Below are 19,466 nucleotides of genomic sequence, written 5' to 3'. Positions count from 1 at the left end.
AACAGCAACAGCGGCAAGGGGAGGACCGTCGGCGCCGCGCGGTTGTTCGCCCCCCGAGTCGCTCGGGAGGAAGCAACGTGGGGGTGGGGTTCCCAGCAAATAAAGAATGAAATAGAGCACGATGCATGGGAGAGGTAGAAAATTATGCGCTTGACTGAACTACCAGTGCACAATTTGTCAAGTTCAGGGTGCCAAATACACGTTTTGCAAATGATTTCACCTGCCAAGTTTTACATAACTCCAGATTCCGGTGCAAACCTTTTCCAATTATCATCTTGAGTCTAACAGTCAAGTGCAGTAGTATAACCCCGCTGTGTTGAGTTACAGCCAAGTGACTCCGCTGAATTAGCATCGTAGGCACTGAAGCAACAAAATGGAAATCGTAGTCACAAGCATACGTGCCGCAATATCACCCCAGGCCAACCAAATTCAAAAGATCATACGTAGAGAAAGAACACCAGCAGGCCTAATAGGCCCTAACCTACAGCGAAGGAGTCCCAGGTCAATGCCTGCATGAGCTTTTTGCCTGTGTCAAACAAAGCCAACAAAGCAGTGGTGGAAGCCTGTTATGTTATCGCGATGCCTGCAATGTCACTGAGCTCACAGTCAAACCCACATAGTTGTTCCTGTCACCCATCAAGTCTTTCTAGCGTCCCGTATATGAAACATAAGCTGCAAATAAGATTAACGAACAATGAGGAGAAGATCCATTTCTGTGAGTTTGAAAGAAATCATTAGCAAGTAAAATCACCTTGACGGCCACATAGAAAGTAGTGAATATGATGCCAAGGGCAGGAAGGGCTGCAAAAACGGTGACATGTATTAGCTACATAGTTTGTATGCATTTCACCAACGAAACTGTATTACAAGTAATGGATGAGAACATATATAACTCACCATCCTTCTGGAGCATCTGCGACATCAGAGCCTTAATGCCTGACGGCCCTACAACGTAGCCAACAAGGTTTGCCACCTACACGAATTGGACATGTCAGGAGGAGCAGTTTGCTTACAATCAAGAAGGTAAGTAGTAGTCCTAGCTGACCAATCTAGTTTGTAGAAAATCGTGACTAATTAACACTGAAATATAAAGAGGAAAGTACCATAAGGGAGCTGACTGTCACAGCACCACCAATTGCACTTAATTCACGATGAATAAACCGCCCAAGGGTACTTTTTGCCTGCAGAAAATATTATTTTGGAAGTATTACTTGCTAACAATGTAAAATTGAAGCGTCTAGCAAGAATGCTGAAAGATATATGCGTGCAGGAGAGAACAAACATATAGACTTGAAACATCTAGCATAAAAGGAACAAGACCACACATTGTTGTGGTACTGCTACTGCAGATACCTAGGCATCATGTTAGCTTTGTTGTTTGGACATTCAATTTGTATGTCTTTCTTTACTTCAGATTTAAAGAGTGTCTGACTTTCTTCAAACAAAAAAAGTAAAGTTGATACAGAAAGCTAAATTTAGTCACCAGGCAAGCGATTCAGAAAAACTGTAACTTGGTAACAAGCAGATAAACTGCCATTGGAGATTACCTGGATGTTGTTGGAAAAAGACTTGATCACTATTTCAGGGACAAAAAATAAGCATGTTAACCATGCCCATGAAAGAAGTTTCCTGTTCAAGAGAAAGCAACCAAATGGTCAATGTAAGTTACACAGGTTTGTTCACAACTTGGACGTTTACAAGACTTAAGGAGCTTGTTTGAAAGGTACCATTCTAGGTCATGCCAAACTGCTACGAATGTGAATACAACCCAGATACTAAGTAGTTTTCTTTTAGACCCACCAAGAGGTATGTAAACGTACCTGCAACAAGAGATGGATAATGAAACTTACACTCTGGGATTAATCAATGCATGTGTATTAATTAATGCCTGTGTATTGACTGCAAATGGGCCATAGGATAAAATATATCTGAACTGCATGCTCTTTTTATTTAAGTAGTAGGAAAGATTTGTTAATCATTATATACATCCCATCCCATTACCTTATGTATACATCAAAGTGCAGTGATGCTATGAATAACAGTGAACTAGACAGGACAAATTGCTAGCATGGTACCATAATACTTAAGCCGGTTACTTCTACACAGACCTGACCAGCCATCTGTTAAAGGAAGCATGCCAGCTTTTCCAGAAACTCTCCAGATCATGACAATTATTTATGCACCTAGGCATGTTTTCAGGTGTCTCAACTCCTCCTACCTGTAATAAAATGCTAAGTTAAATCCTTGTCTGTTTAGGTCCACTTGAATTTCAGCACAAACAAGAACATTTGTCCACCAAAAAGGAAATAGTGAAGTCATTTTAGCACAAATGCAACAAACTGAGAGTTATCACTTCAAGAGGAAGTATGCAGTGCTGCAAAATGAACTGACGGAGCATATTGAGTACAGAATTTCAATGTTCTATTACCAGTGACCAGAACCTGAAGTAGCGCCAAATAAGGAAGAACTTTAACCACATAAAGATCAACACCTGCATAGGAGCTCAAGTGTGTTAGCTAATAAAATAGACATCAGAAATAGTAGAAGTGACTAATGTGGTAGCCTAGTGTGTCACAACCCATGCAAAAACCTATGAAAATGCAACGTTGTTACAGTTAAACCTACTCAGATGACACCCATTCAAGCTCTGATGCAGGTTCCAGCAAGGGCCTAGAGAGGCCAGGCCTAGAAAAGCAAGGCCGTGTCAAGGAAGACAAGACTAAAAAGGCAGGCACGAGCCCAAAATTCTTTTTTTTTTCTGATTAACAAACATTATCTAAATTATTGTTATACTTTGCTGGGCTTTTTCAGGCATCTGGCTGAGCCTGCAGGTTCAAAAACTGGGGCTGAGCCCAGAAAAATCACACTTGCCTCACTGCCCATGAACATTGAGAGGTTAGTGGCAAATGGAAACTTCTTTAGTTTTTAGTGGAAATGGAAAACTTACATGCAGGTCACTTAATTAATAAGAACTTTGCTTGAAACAGAAATAATAAGCACAAGTGAGAATATCAGCTGCAATGTGTATATAATCTTACCCCGTAACTAATGATGAAGATCTCAAACGGTGTCAACTGCCGCCATAATCGGCTGCCATCAGAGTATTTAATTCAAAATTTAGAATGGGAGTCATGATAATCATAATAAACGGTTATCGTAATGTATAAACAGAAGTACCTGGCTACAAACGCGTTGTAGTGGAAAAAGTGTGTCATGACTTCGATTAGGAGGAAATTTAGGATCCACCTTACTCCATAACAACATATCTGCCCAACTGAATAGTTTTTCTGAGGTACATCTAACTGCAAGGTCGCTACATAAACAACCGGTTAGTAAATATGTAAATGGGGGATCTCTATAGCACCAAAGAGTAAAGTCACTGCTTGAACACACAGAACAAATCTTCTCTGGACTACTGCAACACAGTTTTTAAAGTCACCAAGTACAATTTGAAATTGAAATCAGCTAGTATTATGTATGGTCGATGCCATACATGAACCGGAGACCTACTATTCATTTTCCAAGCTACTAAGGCAGCACGTGTGTTTGAATGCATAATACTCCCTCCGTCCGGAATTACTTGTCGCAGGAACAGATGTATCTAGATGTATTTTAGTTCTAAATATGTCCATTTCTATCCATTTCCGCGACAAGTAATTTGGGACAGAGGGAGTAGGTAAGACTGACAGCCTGTAATAAGACTGATAGATGTTTCATTCGGAATGTTGCAAATTATTTATGCATTATTTTGATTATGTAGCTTAAGAATCAAGTCACGCGAAGAAAAAAAATCCTTTCGAAAATCATAGTCCATAACCAAAAGTCATTCCAGAAAGCAGTTCTTTTGCTGTTTTCAGCTTCGAAATTTCAATACAACAGAAAACTACCTTGATAAAGGACTAACCTGAGCTGCAAATGCGTTGTAGCTTACAACAGGTCCAGCAATATAGAGTGGAGCATATGTTAAGTAGCATAAATATGTTAGGAATGTGTATTTGTCAACGCTGAGTCCTTTCTCCTGCCAAGAACAATGTAATATCTTATCACCAGATACAAAGAATGAATATTAGCTCAACCTGTAAAGGTGTGGCTTATAAGATAAAGATATTGACCGAGGCTTGAAATTCCGAAATGTCACGATTTGCAAAAAGGAGAAAAAGAAATAGTAATGTTTAGACCTGCTTTATATGCATCTGCCTATACAGAACAACAGGTAAAATCTCACGTCAACAGAACATCTCTAAGTAAAATTCCTAGTTCCATTCTTCCATGTGTCAACACCTAATCTGTAGAACAAACTCAAGCAGTACAATCTTACATGTCCAAAACTAACAGTGTGTCTCTCTTCTATCACTGCCATACTACACATCACCTGGATTATACACATTCTAACTTAACTGGTACGAGTAAACTGGAATAGTGAAGTACCTGCAAAGCATAGTAGCATGTCTTGCCAGAATAACAAACTTCACATTTCTGCATGTGTTTCTGTAGCAAGAGTGCTCATGTCAGCACAGTCCAGTATTTGACAAGATACTGTGCTGTGCAAATGGAAGATGATGGTATGCCAAGGATATAAATATGTCCAATGTATGGTCAAAAACAAAATAAAGGATATTTCTTGTCATTTTAATAGAAGTAAACTGCATCGAATTGTTTTTCAGAGAGTTAATGTTGGCACTTTAAGTTCGAATTTGAGTAGTTGAAAACACCACAAATACTTCCGTGGACTAGAATTCACATCTGAATTGGATGCACATTCACGTGTTCACGAGATAAGCTTGATTTCAAATCCAAACTATTTAATAAATGTGTGGAAATCAGAAAAAACACGTTTCTAGCTATCTGTGTATTTTAAAGCATCTGATGGATGCAAAACTTAATATGCATAACATAGAATAGAAAGCTAAGTTATCAGGGTACATAGTACCTTGTGATCAAAGTGAGACGAACTAAGCGTCCAGCAGTAATCACATCCAAAGCTAATCATCCGTAATACAACTGTCACATGAAATGGAGAAGGGCATCAAAACAATAAATTTGATGATAATGGCATATATCAATAATCCAGACAAATTAGAAGAAACACAAAAGGCACAAAATATGATGCATAAACACTATGATGAACTATAAATATATGAAGTAACTGTTGTGATAGCCAGATAAAACCTACACAGCAGGACAGTTGTCTATATGAGGTAGTCAAGTTCTATGACACTTGATCCCACAAAAGCAACCATAACGTGTTCATTGACTTGATACAGGAGAGGAAAGTAGCCATGTAATTCGATAGCTTATGTTTACAGCCTCATCGGTTCAAAACTCTATGAGATTTGGCGAATCTGTTCCTACCGACTGAAAAATACTCCCTCTGTCCCAAAATAAGTGACGCAAATTTAGTACTAAGTTAGTACATATTTTGTACTAAAGCAGCAGCACTTATTTTGGGATGGAGGGAGTATAATTTAACACAGTTCATGTGATAATAACTCGTGGTCTCTAGATGAGATCTACATGAACTACTTATAAGTCTAGTTTTGCAATTCAAGTATTCAACACAAACAATGCTCCAGAATTTAAGCCTTTCAGTATTTCAAGCGAGGGTAACCAAAATTTTTCAACATTTTTTCAATCAGAGTCAAACCAAGTAACAAACACAACATGGAAATCATACCAAAATTGAAGCATATGTGCCATCGAAATGTACCCCGGTAGTTATCAAGAAAAGCCAGTTGTTGCCTATTTATATGAACACAAATATCATCAGAACCTAAATGAAAAGGAATCTTACTAAGGGAAAGTGCAAGAAGCAGTACAGCGACATCGAAAATCTCACCCGAACAATGAGAATGAATAGCCTTCATAGACCCGGTTAAGTGTAAGCATAGCTAAGTTGAAGCTCCATATGATGCCAGTGCAATACTTATATCGAGCAAATAACTACAAATAAAAGGTTGTGATCAACAACAAATGCTATTTTGATTAAGATCAGGAGACCAAATGAGTTGATGCTTCACAAAGTGAATGATAAATGGCGTTTCTTTGTTTGTTCTGACCATTCTCTTAGCTTAGTACCTAGTAGATTCATCAAGTGACCATTAATCAAACCTATAACAGTAGAAAGAAGAAATCAATTCGGTCGCTGCAGCCTAGATGATCGAGTCCAACTGATGGTGCCATTTGCTGGTAGATGATATAGACTAACATAGCAGATCAGGTGTAAGCTTGGCTTTCTTTTCACCATGTTCACTATGTCAACTACTTGATTCTTAAATGGAGTAATCGTTATGTTTAACAGGTTTGCGATGGTGACTGGGACATGAATAATCAAGACAGCAGGCTTGCTCTTAAATGCACACATCAGTGGATCAGCCAAACAGGTACTGTGCCTAGACAAAGTTACCAGAAGAACTTGATCCACTAGAAACAAATGGTTGCTTTTAACTGACGAAGATTCAGAACAAGAGTTCAGCTAGTGAACAAATCAGCCTACCATGTCCTTCCATTATCCGTTTCCAAAAACTATTTTTATATGTTTATTTACACAGACAACAGATAAGAAAAGATTTTGACAACTGAAATGAGAACAACAGCTTTGATTTAAAACAATGGTCAGCACCGACCTTGACTATGGCGTAATTAACCCCTGCTATTACAAGAATGAAACCAACACTGTCACATAAGTAAACAAGTTAGCACGTTTATATTTACAAAAAAAAGGAGTAAAAGAGCATAAAACCAGGACCGGCAAGGCGCGTACCAAGCACCATGTAGATAGCATAGATAGATCAGGGACAGTATAAGCCAGATCAAGGAGGCCCCTGTGCCCTTCAAGCCACAGCCGTATCGCAGCCCATTAGCCACAATCAGAAATGCAGCCATTACAACGGTGAGAACAGGCAAGTTCCCACGGAAGTTTCTCCACTGCCCATCGGACGAGTCCTGCGACATCCACACGAGGAAATCAAACCGGGCGGCTCTTATTGATCCTTGAGGTGAACTGGGAGAGTGAAAGCGCAAAATCACACACGTTGAGACGGCCGGCGATTGATCCGGCTCTCAGGCCGTAGAGTTTCCCGGAGTAATCTGCGCGTCATCAAGAGAGAAGGACGCGATGTGATGTGATGCCGGGCAGCACTGAGACGGTGTCAAGGGATGAGTAGGCGGAAGTGGGGGTGAATGGCTGGTACCGCGTGCGAGGCGAAGCGACCTCTGGGCCATGACGCTGTAGAACACCACCGCGTAGGCGCACAGCGCGGCGAGCTCCAGCCGCCTCCACGGGACGCCGCCCATGCTGCTTGCACCGGGAGAGGCCGGCGAGCCGGGGAGGGTCACAGAGGCGCGGGCTGCGGCCGGGGCGGCGAGGATCGAGGGCGGAATGGGGCCGGGAGGCGGTGCGCGCCGGCCCTGACGGTCGCCGGCGTGGGGGGAGATGCGGGGCTGTGCCTCGCCGTTGGATCTAGAAAAAACTTGGGACCAAAACCGCCTCTAGTCAAGCCGTCATCGCTGAAGCTGTAGAGGCGTATTCCCAGTCCCCGCTTTCAGGGCAGCAATACGCACTCAACGGGCCTACGTTTTCAGTCCCACATCTCGGGCCAACCCATGGGCCACGTAAGGGGCCCGACCCCACGGCGGCCACGCGTCCACCCCCTCGTCCCAGCCTCCTCCCGCGGAGCGCGCGCGTACACGTCAGCGCGCCCCCACCCCACGCCCCGGGCCCGCGCGTCAGGGAGAGCAGGCCCAGGCTGCGGGGAGCCGCGCTTTGCAGGAACGCCCCTCCCCTTCTCCGCAATCCCAAACCCGATCCCCATCATTCCATTTAACCAATTCACAGTCTAGTCTTCCTCCCCCCACCCCACTCCCCCCTTCTTCCTCCGCCGAATCCAATCCAGGTACCGCCTCTCCGGCCTCCCTCTTCGATTCCGCGCCCCGCCGACGCAATCGGGCGAGCGGAAGCCGCCGCGTGCTTTTAGCGCTTTTTTTTTCACCCATCGTTCCGTCGCCGATTCGGGCGGCGAGAAAGCTCCGGGGTTGAGCAAAACCCCGCCGGCCTGCTTCCTGTCATGCAATCCGGCTGATGCACGAATTCCGTGCAGGATCCCGTTGATCTTTCGGAAGCAGTTCCTGTGGCAATGGCAGCGGCAGGGAGGCTGCGGGGACGGCGGCGGGCGCAGAAGGAGGTGGAGCGCGAGCTCGAGCCGTTCACTATCGAGGAAGAGGTGTCCCACCTCACCCGGGCTTGGTCGGAGCCGTGCCCGGGCACCCGCGCCGCCGTCCGTGGCGCCAGGCGGAAGAGGGGCGTCTCGGCTTTCGACATGCTGTCGTCGAGGGAGTCCGGCTGGTCCGGTGGCGGCGGGTTCTGCTCGGCCGACCGCGCCTACGCCGCCGGGAGGCACCTGCCCGCGGTAGGGCCGTGGTGCGTCGAAGACATGGATAGCGAGGCCTATGTTTCGCAGTTCTCCAGCGATGGCTCACTGCTCGTTGCTGGGTTTCGGGTGGGTCACTTTGCCTCTTCTTTAGAAGACATATAGACAAGTTGTGCGGCTAGTTGTGGCTAATCTTTCTCTGCAATCGTAAATTTGATGATAAGGGAAGCCGCATCAGAGTTTACGATGTCGATAAAGGGTGGAAGGTGCATAAGAACATAAGCTGCAGAAGTATGAGGTGGACGGTTTCAGACATTGCTCTCTCCCCTGACCAGCGATACCTTGTAAGTCTGTTTTGCTTCCATGTTATCCCTTGGGTTGGATCAAACATTATTTTCCTTGATAATTGTTGGACATGGGTGAAATGAATAATTAAAGAATTAAGCACTGATTGCATTACTTGGTTATGGAAACAGATCACTACAGTACTGACATTTATCTGCACTTCTTTTTCGAGAAAACGCAAAGCCTAAGACCAGGCCATTACAACCAACACTTATGGCAAGACGACAACTCTTAAAGTTTAGTTTGTACGCAACAGTACATGTTCAATAGTTCTTTTGTTAGGTGAATAGTTTTTCCCTTAAGTTATTTATGTTGTGCATTTGGATTCGGAAACAGATGTTTTACTCTCCGGTGCGCAGCACACTGATACTGTACCGATGTTAATTGCATGGAGATGGTCGCATTAAGTTAGGCATAAATTTTGCTGATTGCTATATGTATTCAATATGTCGCTATATACTTTCAAATAATGCTTTCAAGTACATATTGTATCCAAATAAAAATTAAGCCCCTAAAACTGAAAAGCCACCAGCCCACCACAATGCCAAATGATGCCAATTGCTTTTTAATAGCATTTACTCAATCAGTCATTTCAAGGTTTGCTACATTACATTACCATTTTAAGTTGAAAGTTAAATCAAATTTACACGCAACACTCACTTTTTCTCTGGAAAATTATTCCTTGAGGTGTACTTTCTGGTTTTTTTTATGCAGTTGTTTGCTGACTAATCAAGTTGTATTCTGGTTATTTCATGCTCGTTTATATGCTTTCTTATTCATTTTTCACTCAAATCATTTGATCCTTCGCAGGCTTATTCCAGTTTGTCGCCTATTGTTCACATTGTGAATGTGCAGAATGCTGGAAGGGAATCATATGCTAATGTTACTGTATGTTCTATACTCTCGAAACTATGACTGCATTCTCATGTGGTCAAGCCGTACTCATAAAATGTAGATTTGCATGTAATCCATGTTTTGACATTTTTCTTTTTCTGCAGGAAATTCACGAGGGTTTGGAATTCTGTGATGATGATGAATACTCTTTCGGGATATTCTCTGTGAAATTTTCGAAAGATGGTAGAGAAGTTGTTGTTGGGAACAATGATTGTTCAATATATGTCTATGATCTTGGAGCAAATAAAGTATCAGACCGTATCCGTGCTCATATGGTATGAAATAACTCGATTAGCCATATGCATTTTGGTTCAACCATTTCTCTGGCCGCTTTATTCTTTCTTTCATTCCATACCATGTTGTCTCGGCTATCTCATTCCATACCATGTTTTAGATTCCTCGAAAAAAGATGCTTGTTATCCACACAAGAACAATTATTGCCTCGAAGGTCAAAGCAAATCACCATCACTTAAAATTCCTAAACAAAACATCTACATGTAGTTCTCAGTCCTTTCATCATAAAAGGGTTGTGATGTTGACGTGTTGTTTGGGTCATGCCATCCTTGGCGATGTAAGGTTGTGCCGCCTATCTCTTTATTCTTGATGAATTACATGCAGCTCTCCTGCATGGTTCAAGAAAAAAAAAATCTAAGCAAAACGGCTATATCTCAGGGCATGGTGAATTGGTGATATGGCTCCCGAGCATACCTGCTCCAGATATCTATGTTGTACGCTTGTTTATTGGGGTCTGTGTTGAAAGCATTTTACCTGGCTATATGGTCCAGCAATAATGATGAATACAGATAAGATGTATGTATGCAGAGGCGTCCTGTGGACAAATAACTCTTTGCGAGAGCCTGTAGCAATGTTAGGCCGGCTGCCCCTTGCATCTGGACTGTCCATGGTACAGTCACATAAATATAACCAATGGCCCAGAAGCTTAGCTAGATTAGATTGATGGAGCAAACGAATAGCACATAGTAGGAGGAAGAAGCTATGGATCTGAGCACTGGAATTCATAGCGAATCTGGCCAGTCGGCCGGAAACCTGATAATGGAGTACTTGGAAGTTGTAACTACTCAATTCCTAGCTCGCTGGGCATTCAGTCAAGTACTGCTCCGTACCTTCAGTCAATGGCAGCCTGTTTTTACAAGTGCGCAGTCATTATTTTTTATATGTGATTTCAGATTAAACCGTAGCTCATGTTAATTCTGAAGTATCTTCGGTGCTTTAGTATATGTTTGTCCCTCCCCAGCCCCCCCCCCCCCCCCCCCCCCAAAAAAAAAGTATATGTTCGATTCATTTGGTAATTAGCGTAGCAAAGTAGAAATAAAACAACGTGCACGTTACATGGCAAATGAAATGTGCAGTTCATTTTCAATGTGTTAGCTGGACTAAAAATTAAGAACATGTGTGCACTGTTTCCTTCGGAGAAAATTAGTATCAAGAATTGAAGCCTGTTGGATACAAGTTGATGTGTTAGGTCTGCTCCATGTGATTGTGTGAAATGTGCCAACAGAGTCGGAGTACTCAAGAGGTTGATCAGGGGTTTGGTTAAGAGCATTGAATACCATGAGCCGGACATTAGAGACGACGCTCGATTAGTTGGATGAGGCATATGACCTCTACTCCTAGGATATTGGGTTTGGAATTTGGTACGGCAAGAGCAGGTTGAGCGTGGAGATGACAAAGTCAATGTGTGAGGACAAATTCTGTAGAGATGTCATGACTTACCATACAAACCATTACGGCATGCCAATTAGGCTATTAGTGGGTGTGAACAATCACTTTCAGCATGCGTTCAACTATTATATGTGCTCGTGCATCTGTAGAGCAGGTCTGCAAGGTGAGATGAGTTTTATCTTGTAGTGGTGATGTATAGAATTTTCCATTGGCTCCGTTTGTGTAGAGAATTTCCCAAGTTTTTTTAAGTGCTAGTCGCTGAACGAGCGTTGTGCCTCCGCTTAGTTCAATGAAGTGGCACCTGGGCGCGCTTAAGCATTATGTACGAACGTCGTACGTACAGGAACAAGTGCACCCAAAAACCAGTTTTCATAGCATGTAAGGCATTTATATAAGCCTAAAATAGAAAGCATGTTGGGGAAGGAAAGATGAGGAGGAGCTCGAGGTCGGGGATGGGGAAGAAAGCTGGCAGCAGCGAGGTCGGGGAAGAGAAGCCACCAGGTTCCAGCAGATGAGGAGGAGCTTGAGATCGAGGAAGAGGGTGCAGGACTAGCAGCAAGGTAGGGAATAGGAGCTCGAGGTGCAGCGGCGCTAGGTCGGGGAAAAAGATGGATGGTGAGGTTAGGGAAGAAAGCCCCAGACCTGGCGGCGCAAGGTCGCCTTGCTCTCTTATGTCTCTCTCAGCCCGCTCTCCTTTGTCTAGCCCTAGGTGTCCGAGCACTTTTTTCAGCGCTTACCCCAAAATCGAAGCGGTAGGCCTCCCCTCAGGGCTTAAGTGCGCCTAGGCGTAAGCTCAATTTTTCACTGGAATTTCCCAGCGCTTACCCCAAAATCGAAGCGGTAGGCCTCCCCTCAGGGCTTAAGTGCGCCTAGGCGTAAGCTCAATTTTTCACTGGAATTTCCCATTTGCGTAGTCTCATACAATGATGGCAATTCAATTTGTGAGCTTCCAAAATCTAATTGGTTGGAGGAGAACATTTAACTCAAGCAATTTCAGTTTTTAGTATTGCCGAGCTGCTGCTAGCTTGGTTCCTGCTAGAACTCCGTCCAGAAAGTCTAGCATGTCAGACCACGATGTAAAATTCCATCTGCGCCGTTTCCATGAATAGTCGTTGTCGCATTTAATTAGGATGCCAGGCATGGGCCACGAACGATTGGAAATGTCTATAAAAGCTGGCTATACATGCAGAAATACACGGTGTGTTGCAAATCCCAAGAGGACTGCATGGTCCAGATCTCATGTGCAAGTTTGCTCGGGAGCCAAAGCGGATTCCGTATATATCAGTCCTTTCATCATAAAAGTGTATCTGGTACCTTGAGGTTTTCTGTACTTTCTTTTGGGAAGTTGAAAGTAGTCACACGGTTTCATTGGATGTGAGTCTATCATCTTGAATACTGATGAAATGCTTTGGAGGAAACATAAGAAACAAAATAAAATAGTACTGTTTGCAATATAGTTTTCATTCTTCTATCACAGAATATCAACATGATGGGTATGTATTCAAGGTTTGAGGTAGTCTAGCTTTATGGGAGTATCGTGACTAACCACTGGATCATCAGTTCATTGCATTAATGCATAATCAGTTATTACATTTTACATAAGTGGACTTGTGTAAAATCAGAATCACATGGATGTAGATGATGGACTGATGGTGTCAAAGCTAGAAACCTAGAACCATCCTCGGTTGAGCAGTATAAGATTCATATGATTGTTGGATGCCCCTGGAGTAAATTAGTAATACTTTGTTTTTCACGAGCTCATTTTCTTCTCCATTGGTTCTGCAAGGGTGATGTCAACACGGTTACCTTTGCTGATGAAAGTGGCAATTTGTTGTACTCTGGAAGTGATGATAATCTCTGTAAGGTCAGTATTCTTATTAATTTCTCTAGATTGCTGTTTTACTTCTCTTCCTTCTTTTTATTTTGCTTCAGTACGACTATCTAGTAATTATATTCTAGTTATTCTATGTAGAGAACAGAACTAACATACACTCTGTATAATAAACGTAGCTTCCTAGCTGGACTTGAAAAGTAGTAGTTAATAAAGCATAAGGTTTATGCTTTCGATGGCTTTAAAACGGAAGAATGGAGCTGTTATCGTTTAGATTATGCTACAAAAGTAAACAATATAGGGCCTGTGAAGTTCGAACAACCTTGTATATACGCACCATGCTTTTATCCAATCTTGCATTAGCCTAACGATACTTCATACCCCTTAGGTCTGGGATAGGCGTTGCCTTGTAAGAGAGAAACCAGCAGGTGTTTTGACAGGTCATTTAGATGGGATTACATTTATTGATAGCCGTGGTGATGGGCGTTATCTAATCTCGAACTGCAAGGACCAGACTATCAAACTTTGGGACGTCAGAAAGATGTCCGCCACCGTCAAAGGGTAATGTTTTTGTTTTACAGAACATAATGTTAACAGTGTTCTAGTCCAATTCAACCATGACAACTCCCAGGTTTGTATATTTCTCAATTTTCTACCTTCTTCACAGACGACAACCGAGATTATATGACTGGGACTACAGATGGATGTCGTTCCCATCACACGCTAGATATTATAAGCATCCAGATGATCTGTCTCTGGCAACTTACAGGGGTCATTCAGTTCTGCGGACACTTATCCGCTGCTACTTCTCTCCAATGCACAGGTTAGGAGTGAATTACGGATTATGCTTTGTCACATTCAAATTTGGACTTGCTTTGTAACTAATTTAGCAAGGCTTTTGCTATACCTGGAAAGGTTATTAGCACTTTATTCTGGATTGTTGGGTATGGAGTATTTGGTGTGATCAGATCAGATTGGGCCTGTGATCCAGAAAACGACTTTTGGCATTGTGATGGATTAGGTGGCACCACTTCAGCCACCATGGTTCAAATCTTGGTGCTCACATTTCCACACACGTGAGTTCGCTTCAGTAGAAACTTTGTGAGAATTGTGGATTTGTTCTTGGTCTCCATCAGATGTCTGTGTGTGTTAAGGTGGAGCACTCGCATGCCTCTGTTTGTCTGTGGCACAAAAGGAAAAATAAGATTGGGCTTACGATCCAGATCTGGGAGGCAGGGCCACTAAAATTAAGATTCAGTTTGGGTCTTATCAGAGTGCATCTTTAAAAGCAAATCATGTCTTGTTGCTTGAAAAACGAATATACACGATAAGTTGAGTTCGGGATGTTTGATTTGTTTGGTACTTCCTGCCCCTTACGCAAATGTCTTAAGTTGCTGTTGTTGGTTGCTCCTCTTCATCAATTAAGCTGGCATTGCATTGCACTCCGGCTATGGCTGATGGTATGAGGCCATCGAAGCATGTTTCATGTTTGGTAGTCAGGACTTCCGGTACTTGGATCTTGCAACTTGCAAGTATCAAGTGTTAACCCGTAAACTGCACAACAAGAGATCACGATGTGAAAAAGCTGGTGGACAAAGTAACCTAATTCAGTTGTTTGTAGGTTCCCAATAGCATTGGTTGATATGGTTTGTACCCACTTGAAATCAAACTTGTGATGATGCCGCATTATTGGCCACAATGCATTTAAATTAGCATTTTCAGCAGACATTTAGATCAACATGGATCATGTGTAACTACGCAAATCACCTCATTGTTTTCTTTTTCATTCCTGTGTTATTTTTTGCAGCACGGGCCAGAGGTACATATACACTGGATCAAGTGACGATTCAGTGCATATTTACGATGTGGTGTGTAAATCCAATCTTCCCACATTTACCAAATTATAGCATGTCTACTTCGTTTTTTGTAGATTTTGTTTTCCACTACAACCTGCTGCTCGTGCAGGTAACCGGGGCGACCGTCAAGAAGCTCTCGTGGCACGGTTCGATCATCAGAGACTGCACCTGGCATCCTTACCGTCCAACACTTGTCAGCTCTTCCTGGGACGGCTATCTGGCCCGGTGGGAGGCATCAGGCGACAACGAGGACCCCTCGGTGCTCACGTGCGACGAGCAGAGGAATAGCCCTTACCACGAGACATACGGGCTGTTGTAAGTTGCAGAGGACCTGGCATGGTAAGCAGAGCCGAGGCAAGCTCGTGATGAAGCTGATGTTAGGTTGTGGTGGTTTATGATTGATGTGCTTATCTGGCACTAGCAGTATAAGCACAAGCAGCCATGTATTGTATGTCTGAGGCAACTTGGGCTCCTCTTCTTGTCACCGATAGAAAATGTAGGGATGTAAACAAGATGTAGCCGTTGTGTTTGTAAATTTGTTTGCAGCTGGTGGTTTCAGTGACAAAGTCATATGTAACTATGCAAGTTTTTTTTTTAGTTGCTGCTGTTTGTGTTGAGGGAATTGTAACTATGCAGGTTAATAATGCATGTGCAGGTTGTTCAGTGGTCATATGTAAGGATGCAAGTTAATAATGTATGTGCATTCTGTTGCCATACATAAATGTACATTTTGGTGATGAGTAAATAACGCTGGTGAATGTAAAAAAAAAAACTGGTGGTACAAATGACCGATGGGTGCGGTTTCATCCTCAAAATCTCCCCTGTCCTTTCAGTTACATTGACCTGTTTGAGGTCCATGAGTCGGAGGTGGTAGGCGATGTCGTCCGGCTCACCTCATTCATGCGTGCAGGTGATGAGGAGACAACTGTGGTGTCGCTCCAGCGATCGGGTGAGCAAGCGAACTGTATTGTTGGGAGCCTTGCAGCATCGCTCTGCTCTCAACTTTGGTGACCTGGAGTGGTTCCGCTCTTCCCAGGCGACGCAGCGGCGGTTTTCTCCCCTGTGAACACTGGTCAGCTGCTCCGGCAGCCGGTGGAGGGGGGGTGGGCTCCTACTACTCTTCTGGTTTGTAGAAGTAGGGGTTCATCTTTGTCTAGGAGCGTCAATTTGGTGAGAATGGCGCTGCGTCGAATAAGATGGCTTCGGCATCTCTTTCACCACGGCGTCGTTCTTCATGACGACGTCGAAGAACCGATGGCCTTGTCGGTCTGTTGTTCGTTCAAAGTGGTGAGCTTTAGGCTCCTTGTGTTTGCCTGCTGTTTGTATATGTGTCACAAACAAACAGAAGAAGATGGTATTCCTGGAGCACGGTTGGAGGAGCATTGGCAACGGCTCTGGTGTTCTCCCCCGGCATGGACGGAGGGAAGCAATGGATTCGGATCTAGGACGATGTGGGGAATTTTCTCGGTTGACATGCTACATCGACAAGCGTCTGTTTTGCAGGCTCGGTCATCAACTCGCAAACGCCTTTCTAGCTATGGCGTTAGCTTGGATCATGAGATGTTGGAGATCCGTCACTTCTTCTGACGAGCGTCACGACGGCGTCGGTGGTCGATAGTTTCTGTTTTGGTTATATACAAGAACTCCTAAGCACTTATTTGTTATATCTTTCTTGGGTTTTTTCAGCAAAGTTTTCAGGACATCTGTCCTATCCTTGTATCTGTAGTAGATACCGCATCTGTATGTAATCATACTTTTTTTATTGGTTAATATAAGTGTGCGGTTTCAAAAATAAAGACTTTGATGACCTTTGGTGAGAGCTCCACCCTCCCACAAATATTAGTTAGGGTTTTTGCACCTTTTGATTAAGTCCATGGTTGTTTGGCGTTTGGTCAATTTGGTGGTCATATGCAACCATAATGATGATTAGGTCAGTCATTAGGTGGTTCTTTTTTGTTACGTGCTAACAATTTAGGGATAGTTGTGTATTCATGTGTAGCTGCCAATTTGATAATGTTCTCTACAATCAAAGTCGCTTACATACATTGTTCAAAAAAAGTCGCTCACATACACAAATATATTTATCCCTATGAACATACACACATACGTTATTTCTATGAATACCTCCAAAAGACTGAACCGACCCATCATCTTGAGATTGACGAAGACATCTGCTCCCACTAAAAATCATCAGAAGGCCTGGAATAAATCTAGCGGGATGAGGATATCGCTGTCCTCCTAACCACCTAACCACATGTTAGAGAACATAGTACTTAACTAGGTGAAAGTTACGTCCTTTTTGTTTCGGGGGAGTTAGTGGTAGGGAATGCGAATTAGGGGGTGTGGGACTTAAAGTCCCTTGTTTTTAGATGTGTTATACAACAACAACAACAACAACAAAAACAACAACAACAACAACAACAACAACAAAGCCTTTAGTCCCAAACAAGTTAGGGTAGGCTAGAGGTGAAACTCATAGGATATCACGATCAACTCATGGTTCTGGCACATGGATAGCAAGCTTCCACGCATCCCTGTCCATGGCTGGTTCTTTGGCGATGCTCCAATCCTTCAGGTCTCTCTTTACGGACTTCTCACATGTCAAGTTTGATCTATCCCGACCTCTTTTGACATTATCAGCATGCTTTAGCCGTCCGCTATCCACTGGTGCTTCCAAAGGCTTATGCTGAATATTTCCAAACCATCTGTCACGATGTTGGACAAGCTTCTCTTCAATCGGTGCTACCCCAACGCTATCATTCTGGACTCGGTTCTTCCTTGTGTGGCCACAAATCCATCTCAACATGCGCATCTCCACCACTCCTAACTGTTGCACATGTCGTCTTTTAGTCAGCCAACACTCACCGCCATACAACATTGCGGGTCGAACCGTCGTCCTATAGAACTTGTCTTTTAGCTTTTGTGGCACTCTCTTGTCATAGAGAATGCTAGAAGCTTGGTGCCACTTCATCCATCTGGCTTTAATTTGATGGTTCACATCTTCATCGATATCTTCATCCTTTTGCGGCATTGACCCCAAATATCGAAAGATGTCCTTCTGCGGCACCACCTGCCCACCAAGGCTAACCTCCTCCTCCTCCTCGTGCCTAGTTGTACTGAAACTGCACTCCATGTACTCAATTTTAGTTCTACCAAGTCTAAAACCTTTTGATTCCAATGTTTGTCTCCATAGCTCTAACTTCCTGTTGACCCCCGTCCGACTATCATCGACTAGCATCACATCATCTGCAAAGAGCATACACCATGGGATATCCCCTTTTATATCCCTTGTGACCTCATCCATCATCAAGGCAAAAAGATAAGGGCTCAAAGTTGACCCCTCGTGTAGTCCTATTTTAATCGGGAAGTCATCAGTGTCGCCCTTACTTGTTTGAACACTTGTCACGACATTATCATACATGTCCTTGATGAGGGTAATGTACTTTACTGGAACTTGGTGTTTCTCCAAAGCCCACCACATGACATTCCATGGTATCTTCTCATAGGCCTGCTCCAAGTCAATGAACACCGTATGCAGGCCCTTCTTTTGCTCCATGTATCTCTCCATAAGTTGTCATACCAAGAAAATGGCTTCCATGGTCGAACTCCCAGGCATGAAACCAAACTGATTTTTGGCCACGCTTGTCATTCTTCTTAAGCGGTTCTCAATGACTCTCTACCATAGCTTCATTATATGGCTCATCAGCTTATCACAGGCCTACTCTAAGTCAATGAACACCATATGCAGGTCCTTCTTTTGATCCTTGTATTTCTCCATAAGTTACCGTACTAATAAAATGGCTTCCATGGTCGACCTCCCAGGCATGAAATCAAACGGATTTTTGGTCACACTTGTCATTCTTCTTAAGCGGTGCTCAATGAATCTCTCCCATAGCTTCATTATATGGCTAATCAGCTTAATTCCACGGTAATTAGTAGAACTCTGAATATCCCCCTTGTTCTTGAAGATTGGTACTAATATACTTTGTCTCCATTCTTCTGGCATCTTGTTTGTTTGAAAAATGAGGTTGAAAAGCTTGGTTAGCCATACTATCGCTATGTCTCCATGGCCTCTCCACACCTCAATGGGTATACAATGAGGGCACATCGCCTTTCCTTCTTTTATCATTTTTAAAGCCTCTTTGACCTTCCACTCATGGACTCGCTTAACAAAATGCCTACTAGTATCATCAAAGGAGTCGTCCAATTCAATGGTAGAGCTCTCGTTCTCCCCATTGAACAGCTTGTCAAAGTACTCACATCATCTATGCTTAATCTCCTCGTTCTTCACCAGGAGTTGACCTCCTCCATACTTTATGCATTTGATTTGTTCAACATCCCTGTAAGTGCATCCAGTGCCACCCCTTGTTGGTTTTGGAGTACTGAAGACAAATGTGGTTGAGGGACTAATGTGTTTGTGAGAGTTCATAGGTTAACACAGATAGAAGTCCCTCGAGATCAGTTTAACTGGCGAAGTCGACCACCAAAAAT

General features: G+C 43.2%; 2 protein-coding genes across 4 annotated transcripts; one reads left to right on the top strand and one right to left on the bottom strand.

Moving 5' to 3' along the window:
• Window positions 1–245: 245 nt before the first annotated feature.
• Window positions 246–7,466, bottom strand: LOC123424529 (membrane-bound O-acyltransferase gup1). Its single transcript, XM_045108162.1, has 19 exons — window positions 7,191–7,466; window positions 7,031–7,086; window positions 6,761–6,942; window positions 6,624–6,672; window positions 5,837–5,940; window positions 5,675–5,739; window positions 4,931–5,001; window positions 4,429–4,488; window positions 3,905–4,018; window positions 3,178–3,302; window positions 3,039–3,090; window positions 2,429–2,491; window positions 2,109–2,218; window positions 1,728–1,820; window positions 1,548–1,629; window positions 1,104–1,181; window positions 898–973; window positions 752–801; window positions 246–672 (listed from the first exon to the last, which is right to left on the bottom strand). Exons 1-19 carry the CDS (start codon window positions 7,291–7,293, stop codon window positions 637–639), a joined length of 1,569 nt encoding a protein of 522 aa, XP_044964097.1. The 5' UTR covers window positions 7,294–7,466; the 3' UTR covers window positions 246–636.
• A 333-nt stretch (window positions 7,467–7,799) lies between these two features.
• On the top strand, window positions 7,800–15,747 carry LOC123424508 (LEC14B homolog). Of its 3 annotated transcripts, XM_045108144.1 has the most exons (10): window positions 7,800–7,892; window positions 8,097–8,495; window positions 8,591–8,710; window positions 9,522–9,599; window positions 9,710–9,880; window positions 13,075–13,152; window positions 13,508–13,680; window positions 13,787–13,942; window positions 14,927–14,987; window positions 15,085–15,747. In XM_045108144.1, exons 2-10 carry the CDS (start codon window positions 8,133–8,135, stop codon window positions 15,292–15,294), a joined length of 1,410 nt encoding a protein of 469 aa, XP_044964079.1. In that variant the 5' UTR covers window positions 7,800–7,892; window positions 8,097–8,132; the 3' UTR covers window positions 15,295–15,747. The 3 variants fall into 3 exon arrangements, with proteins under 3 accessions (XP_044964079.1, XP_044964086.1, XP_044964071.1); XM_045108136.1 differs by having other exon boundaries at window positions 7,829–8,495; XM_045108151.1 differs by lacking the exons at window positions 14,927–14,987; window positions 15,085–15,747 and adding an exon at window positions 14,035–14,186 and having other exon boundaries at window positions 7,822–8,495.
• The last annotated feature ends 3,719 nt before the right edge of the window (window positions 15,748–19,466 follow it).

This window comes from Hordeum vulgare, chromosome 1H, assembly GCF_904849725.1.
Source record: "Hordeum vulgare subsp. vulgare chromosome 1H, MorexV3_pseudomolecules_assembly, whole genome shotgun sequence".
Classification (NCBI taxonomy): Eukaryota; Viridiplantae; Streptophyta; class Magnoliopsida; order Poales; family Poaceae; genus Hordeum; species Hordeum vulgare.
The sequence above is the reverse complement of the archived record's forward strand: the minus strand, read 5'-3'. Positions and strand labels throughout refer to the sequence as shown.